Source organism: Myotis brandtii, unplaced genomic scaffold, assembly GCF_000412655.1.
Source record: "Myotis brandtii unplaced genomic scaffold, ASM41265v1 scaffold174, whole genome shotgun sequence".
In the NCBI taxonomy this organism is placed as follows: Eukaryota; Metazoa; Chordata; class Mammalia; order Chiroptera; family Vespertilionidae; genus Myotis; species Myotis brandtii.
In genome coordinates, this window is record NW_005356437.1 from 4,592,138 (window position 1) to 4,599,962 (window position 7,825).

General features: G+C 44.5%; 1 protein-coding gene across 1 annotated transcript in view; it reads left to right on the plus strand.

Annotated features, from left to right (window-relative positions):
* The window catches only part of SMIM2 (small integral membrane protein 2), a 10,073-nt gene extending 2,642 nt beyond the window's left edge, over window positions 1-7,431 (plus strand). The window contains 2 exon segments of the mRNA XM_014537236.1: window positions 7,169-7,325; window positions 7,327-7,431. Of these exon segments, the coding sequence (XP_014392722.1) occupies window positions 7,169-7,325; window positions 7,327-7,431 (262 nt within the window).
* Window positions 7,432-7,825: the final 394 nt, after the last annotated feature.

A 7,825-nucleotide genomic window follows, 5' to 3' on the forward strand; every position in this document is an offset into this window, starting at 1 on the left:
CTGAGTTTTCAGATCTTCCCATTTTTCAAGAAAGCCACTTTATCTGAATTTATTAAATTTCTGAAATTTAAAATTTTGGGATATATATTACTGCTTTTGTAAAACTCATTTTAGATTAGCAATTGAATGCAGGCTGAATGTGATCTAGGATTACTTGCCCAAAGTCATTAGGTCATTGCTCAACCTGCCACTCTGTGTACATAAGGAGTAAACCTGGGCCCAGAAAGTGGGGATGTAAACAGAAACCCACACCAGTCCCATTGCAGGAAACACCCTTAGAGGAAGCTTTGAAATATTGGCTCATCAGAGGGAGTTGGACTGCCTAGGTTTTGCTAGTTTCATCAGAAACCTAGGGAGAGTGTGGATTTCAGAATTGCAGTGGAGTAGAAGCTAGATCTGTGTATGTTTTTTATGCCAGAGTTCCATAATCCTATAGTTCAAAGAGGTCAGTGGGGTACCAGTGACCTCTCAGCCCTCAGGGGACTGAGGTGTTCTTGTGGTCCAGATGTCCCTTAGTCGACCACTTCTGGGCATAAGTCTCTTCTCCCTTCAGTTTGATCCTATGTTGCAGATATTATATAGAGAGGTGGGCAAAAGTAGGTTAATGATAATAATAATAATACAAGAATAAACTGTTTTGTGTACTTACAGTTGTAAACCTACTTTTGCTCACCCTTATATTTTTTAAAATGTGTGCCATGAAGTTAAAACAGTTGGAAAGCACTACTGTCATCTGTTTCTTATCCTATCTAATAAAAGAGAAACATGGTAATTAGCGTACGACCGCTACCCTTCCCATTGGCTAATCAGGGCAATATGCAAAATCAACCCAGGAAAGGATGTAGACAAGTTACTTATTACCTAGTAACTTGAAGCACCACGGTTGCCAAACTCCATTTATTGAACGATCTAGATTAGCAGTTACACTTCTGGGGCCAGGAAGGTAAGAAAAATAGAAACGCTACCCACACACATAAGGGGGTGGGAGAGAAAAGTATTGACATTTGATGGATGATTATTAGGTGCTAGCCACTGTTTTAAGCATTTTTTAACACACAAAAATAATGTCTTTAAAGATGAGAAACCAAGATTTTGAGAGGTTAAGTTCATGAATATGATGAACTGCCCCCCAGCTGTGATCAGAGAACCAGGCGCCTTTGCTGCCCTGGCCAGTGACAGCGGGAAGCAGAGGGGGAGCCAGCAATGGGAGCTGGGCAGGAACGGAGCCGGCAGTCCGGGGAGCTAGGGATCCCTTGCCCAGGCCTAAAGCCTTGGCCAAAGACGTTAGGCCTGGGCAGGGGTGGAGCCTGCAATTGTGGGGAGCTGGGGGTCCCCTACACAGACCTAACGCCTTGGCCAGAGGCGTTAGGCCTGGGCAGGGGCGGAACCAGCCATTGCGGGGAGCAGGCGTTTTTTTTCTATTCTGGGCCAGCTTTAGCTCTGAGGCCTCGCTGCTGAAAACATTGATACAATGTTGCGGTCCGGCTGGCTGAAGCCCGGCTGAATAAAGCAGGTTTCTAGGGTTTTGTTTAGCTTCTATATTTGTTACATAGTTGCTTAGAGTTGCAGCTGAGAGGCCGGCAAGTCAGGCGGGGAACGTTGGAGTCCGCCATCACTGGAGCAAGCAAGCCTCCCTGTTCGCTTCAGTGCATGGCTGCCGGCCGCCATCTTGGCTGACAGTTAATTTGCATAAGGATATGCTGATTAGCCAATGGGAAGGGTAGCTGTCGTACGCTAATTACCATGTTTCTCTTTTATTAGTGTAGATTGCCCTAACTTACCATCATGCTTTTTCTTTTTGATGAATGGGATCTACATCTTTAGATAGATCTTTTAATTTAATTTGTCTGTTCTTTTGTTCATCTGGATGGTAAAATATCCTCCTCCTACTTCTCCCCCTCTCCCTTATTTATAGATATTTTCATTAAAAACAAATAATTACATTTCATTCATTCATTCATTCACTCATTCATTCCAGTTCTCTTCCTGACTTCCCTCAGTCCTGGGCTAATCAGGATGGTTGATTCCCCTGGGCCTTGCTAACAGGTAGAGCTGTTGTCACGGACAATAAAAAATTCTTCAAATGGATAAGTAGGTTTGGAGAAGTTGGGGGAGGGTTACACACAAAATAATTTCAAGTTTTTACTGGATAGATATCAGAACATCTGCTGGAATGGGATCTACATCTTTAGATAGATCTTTTAATTTAATTTGTCTGTTCTTTTGTTCATCTGGATGGTAAAATATCCTCCTCCTACTTCTCCCCCCTCTCCCTTATTTATAGATATTTTCATTAAAAACAAATAATTACATTTCATTCATTCATTCATTCACTCATTCATTCCAGTTCTCTTCCTGACTTCCCTCAGTCCTGGGCTAATCAGGATGGTTGATTCCCCTGGGCCTTGCTAACAGGTAGAGCTGTTGTCACGGACAATAAAAACTTCTTCAAATGGATAAGTAGGTTTAGAGAAGTTGGGGGAGGGTTACACACAAAATAACTTCAAGTTTTTACTGGATAGATATCAGAACATCTGCTGAGAGGAAAGTGAGCAAATGATAGAGGAATTTTCACCTGTTGAGCTCTAGTCCCCTCATAACTTTCTTCTAAAACAACCTGACACCAGGTGATGTGAGGGGCATCTGTGCTTTGTATGGATGTAATCTGTCATTTCTTGGAGAGTGCAAATGAATACAAATAACTACAAGAGTGGAGTGATCATTCAGTTGACCCTTGAACAATGTGGAGGTTGGAAGCACTTATCCCCCATGCAGTAAAAAAAACCCACATATAACTTTTTATTTTTAAATACTTTACTAATAGCTGCTGTGATTGGAAACCTTCCTGATAATATAAAGTTGATTAACACATATTTTGTATGTTATATGTATTATATACTGTATTTTTACAATAAAGTAAGCTAGAGAAAAGATAATGTTAAGAAAATCATAAAGAAAATACATTTAAAGTAATGTATATATTTGCTGCAAAATTAATGTATAAGTGTACCCACACAGTCAAACCTATGTTGTTCAAGGACCAACTGTGTACTTATTTCTCAGAAATAAAAGGCAAATTCAAAAGATGTACTCTACTAAGATGAAGTATCATTGAGATCTCTAGAGACACCTGTCCCTGTAGCTGCCATTCCTTCATAACTACTTGCCCTCAACCGGCTGCTCTGCTCCTGCTCCCTGCCCCCCACATCCTATGTACCACACTTAGCTTGAGTAGTAGTTACTCATTCAAAAGTGGGGGGCATGTGAACTTTGACCCTCAAAGACCCACTGTCGGCTGTGAGAGGAGCCAGAAAGAGGACAAGTGAAAGTTGGCATGATCTTGGACAGGCTCTTAACCTTCCCATGACCCTGGGCCTCCACCTACAAAATGAGGGGTGGATGAACTATGCGAGCCCCTAAAGTCTCTCATGTGTTTTAAAATTCTAGAACTTTCTGAGGGATTATAAGGAGAGAGAAGCAGTTGTGAGAAATGCTCACCAGTCTGAATTCAAATAATAGACTCAGAGACAGAAGTATGGAGATGACCCTCAAAGACCCACTGTCGGCTGTGAGAGGAGCCAGAAAGAGGACAAGTGAAAGTTGGCATGATCTTGGACAGGCTCTTAACCTTCCCATGACCCTGGACCTCCACCTACAAAATGAGGGGTGGATGAACTATGTGAGCCCCTAAAGTCTCTCATGTGTTTTAGAATTCTAGAACTTTCTGAGGGATTATAAGGAGAGAGAAGCAGTTGTGAGAAATACTCACCAGTCTGAATTCAAATAATAGACTCAGAGACAGAAGTATGGAGAAAATGAGACTTGTAGTATGAGAGTGGGTGTCCGATTGTACAGGCACACCTGGGGCAGCGATCACAGCCTATTTGTCTAGTCCCTCCTCCAGTTCCTCATTGGCTGAGTACTATGGGGTTACCTGTTTCCTCATACATTGTCTTATTGTCTCCTATTGGGCCATTTAAAAAAAATTGGACTGAGGTCTTTTCTAGTTGTCTTCACCTCCCACTGTCTAGTTGAGGCAGGAGCTCGGGGGTTTCCACTGTGCTGCTGGCCCATATCTACAGTTCTTTGTTCTTAAATCCTCTTCCCTCCTCCCTACATTCTATTTGTCCTGGGGAAACTCAGTAACCATTTCCATTAAAAGTTAACTCTACTGGAGATGGGCCACAGAGGCCTATTTCCTGCACAGTTACAAACACACAAACATACAAACATGTTAGAAGTCTTTGGTATGTGAAGCCAAGGGAACAGGCCAGGGATCCCTGCAAATTTAGGATTATGACCAGGATGGCCAAGCACTAGAAGGCTGGGAACCAGGCAGCACTCTGAGAGTGTTCAAAGAAGTCTCACTCCCCATAGCAGAAGCAAACTTCTCATTGTAAATCTTTACAATTTAGACAGTAGTCTCATATCGAACAATGACTTGCGGTTGAGAAGCATTTGAACATAATAGTGTTTCATTTTCTCCTCACACAATCTTGGGAGGCAGACAGCAGAGCTTCTATTGTTTCCATTTTATAGATGAGGGAACTGGGTTTCCCAGTGATTAAGATCACAGAGCCAGGTCTTGGACCTGGTTCTCGTGAATCTTTGTACCCTCTAAAAGAGAATGGGGGTCAGTGGAGTCTTATCACTGAGCAGCCGTTTCAGAAGTGGGAGCCCTGGGCATGGAGCATTAGGAACCATGAAACACACTGTCCCCTCACCCGGCTGGAGCAGAGGCCTGTGGTTGTGAATGCCATGGCCAGTCTGCTCTGGAGAGGGCTTTTCTTAGAAACACCAAGGAGACTTGAGGGTCACTGAGCACTTTGTGCACTACCCTCTCCTGGGGCGGTGTCCTTGAAGTTCCACTTCCAGTCAGATCACTGGTGGAGTCCCTCTTCCTAAATGTTCCAGTGACAAAGCTTTGTCTGGGAGGCTGTGGGACTGAGATGATCTAGGAGTCTGCGAGGACTCAGGATTCTCTGTTATGTGCTGTTATGTAAAGCTGGAGACTATTATATCACTTTTTTTTTGTTTTGTTAATCCTCACCTGAGGATATTTTTTTCCATTGATTTTTAGAGAGAGAGTGACAGGGAGAGAAACAGGTCCCGACCCAGGCCAGGGATCAAGCTGAGACTGCAACCCAGGTATGTGCCCTTGACTGGGAATTGAACCTGAGACCCTTCAGTCCGCAAGCTGATGCTCTAATCACCGAGCAACACCGGCCAGGGCTATTGTATCTTTTGACTCTCTTTAGATTTTTTTGTCCATTATAAAGTACAAGAGGCCCGGTGCATGAAAATTCATGCACACTGGGGGTCCCTCAGCCCTGCCTGCACCCTCTCACAGTCTGGGACCCTTGGGGGATGCCCACCTGCTGGCTTAGGCCTGCTCCCCGAGAACAGATGATCTAAAAGAAATAATCATATCCTTGGGTAAGGATTTCTTAAAAAGATAATGGTCGTGTGAAAATTCACTGCCGGCGGGGCTGAGGGGACTGGGGGACTTCAGTGGCAGGTGTTCGGTGTGACCGGGCACCCCTGGGGGCAGGCCTGGCTGCACGCCTGCCGCCCCCTCTCTCCCCACCCCCCCGGCGGGGCTGAGGGGACTAAGAGCTGCCATCTTGTAAGGGTGTGATGGTCAATTAGCATATTACCTCTTTATTATATAGGATTATAGACCCTTAATGTATTCTGGTACATCTGAATGTAATTAGGAGCTTTTTTCTCCCTGACATGGATGAGGTTTTACTGTTTCTGGCCAGGTCAGACAAGGATGTTTGAAGACAGATTTCTGAATTGTGGGCCAATTTCTCTGATCTTTTAAACCCAGGGCCTCTGCTCTGAGAGGTGATTTACGACTTTGTCATGCTGTCTTCCACCACTCTGGTTGCTGGGAATATGTGGGACCTCTCAGAAGCAAATGCTCCCAGGAGTCAAGATTGCCCCTGCAACCTCACCGGGATCCTCATGGGGTTCAGAGGATTATTTCATTTTCAGTACTCTGAGGGTTGTGTTGGGATCACTCTGGACTGACTTAATCATGCTCAATGTGGGAGGGTTGGAGGTGGGATTAAGTCTTCCGGACTGTGATCCATTTCTGATGTGTGTGACCTGTTTAGCTCCAGAGGCATTGTGGATGCCATGTTTTATTTCCTGACAAGACTAAGACCAGAAGCTCATGTACTATTTTGTCCTGTAGCTTCTTGGCTTAGCAACACCTCACCCTTGGAGCTGAAGCTGCCTAAAGAATAAGAGAAGTTCAGGAGCACTGACAACTGTTTCCAAATGCACATCCCATGTCGTCTGCTACTCCCGGGTATGCTGGCCACATCACCTGCACCTGGGTTACACAGGCCCACACTTTGTAGTAACCTCCCAGGTGCTTACCCCAGTTAACACTTAAAATGTAAACGTCAAGTCCGGGGACACATTGCCTTTGTGGTGAATGTCATAATCAGGAGATTACACTTCTCTTTAGATCTTGGAGTTTACTCCATTTAAGGAATAGAGTTTGGGAAGCAGTGGTGATGGGATGACAACCTCTATCTATCTATCTATTCATTCATTCATTCATTCATTCATTCATATCTCAGTCCAGTGTTCTGTTACCTAGTTACTGAGTGTCCAGTGTCTGCCATGTGCTAAGCTGGGTACTGGGCATTCGGTAGTAAACATAGAAGACATGGTCTCAAAGAGGGGATTCTGTTTCAATAGAGCATCCCAAAGAACTTCATCTGCTTTTGCTTCAGGTGTGTTACTTACTGCCATGAGCCTGTAGGTGTTTAGGGGCCTCATTAAGTTTGGGAAGCTCTGGTTCCTTTCTTCTTCTTTGGAGACTGGCCCTGGTTTGGCCTGGAATGAGGAGCTGGGCCCTCAAAGCGCACTGTCAGCACCCTCCAGATGAGTACTACACATGGGGAGGGCCCAGGGCGTGGGGCTCTCTAAAGGCTGTGTCATTCCCGGCTCCAGCCGCAGAGGTTACATCACAGAGGGAAGCTGAGCACGTTGCTAGGCTGTGGCTATTTATTTTTATAAATGAGATGTGCTTAATTTAGAAATCTGCTTTTGCTTTTGCTTTCTTTTTTTCCAGCATCATCTGGCTGTCTGGCACAACCAAAGATTTGCATTTCTGACCCAACAAGAGTTCGTGGGTGGATGGGGGCAGGAAGGAGGTTGGGGAGAGGACTGATGCCAGTCCGGTGTCTCACAGGGTGGTGGAAACACATGGCCGTGCCATGAGCATCCTTCTCAGCTTCTGCACCAGTTTCATCTGAAACACCTACATAGTCCTCACTTGGAACAAGATGAAAAGTGGCCTTGGTGGCTAGCTCCTCTTCTGATTAACCACATACCAGAATACAGCAGAACAGAAGGCAAGGTCAAGTGATAAAGGACCAAAGTCAGGTGCCAGAAGCAGGTGACATCTAGATTCTCAGTTCATTGGATGCAGCTATTTTAATAGAGTCACTTTAGTGCAGCTATTTTGTCATGAGGATATTTTGATTTGGCCTGAAAAAAATTCAGCCAATACTAGTAAATGTTCAGCTTTTAAAAAATAAATGATGAGTAAAATGGCCATTTTATACTCCATCTTTGAGCTTTACCACAGCCCCTATCTTCACCCTATTGCCAGTCCTACCCCTGGGCATCAAGGTGCATGGATTGTGGTCAGGTAAGGGGAAGGTGAAGTAGAGGCTCAAAATGGGAGAGATATCAGGATTGTGTAATAGCCAATAATAGATCAAATGTCAAGAATAAAGTGACTGTCAGAACTGGGAGTGGGTACAGACTAGAGCAGTGATGGCAAACCTATGACACGCGT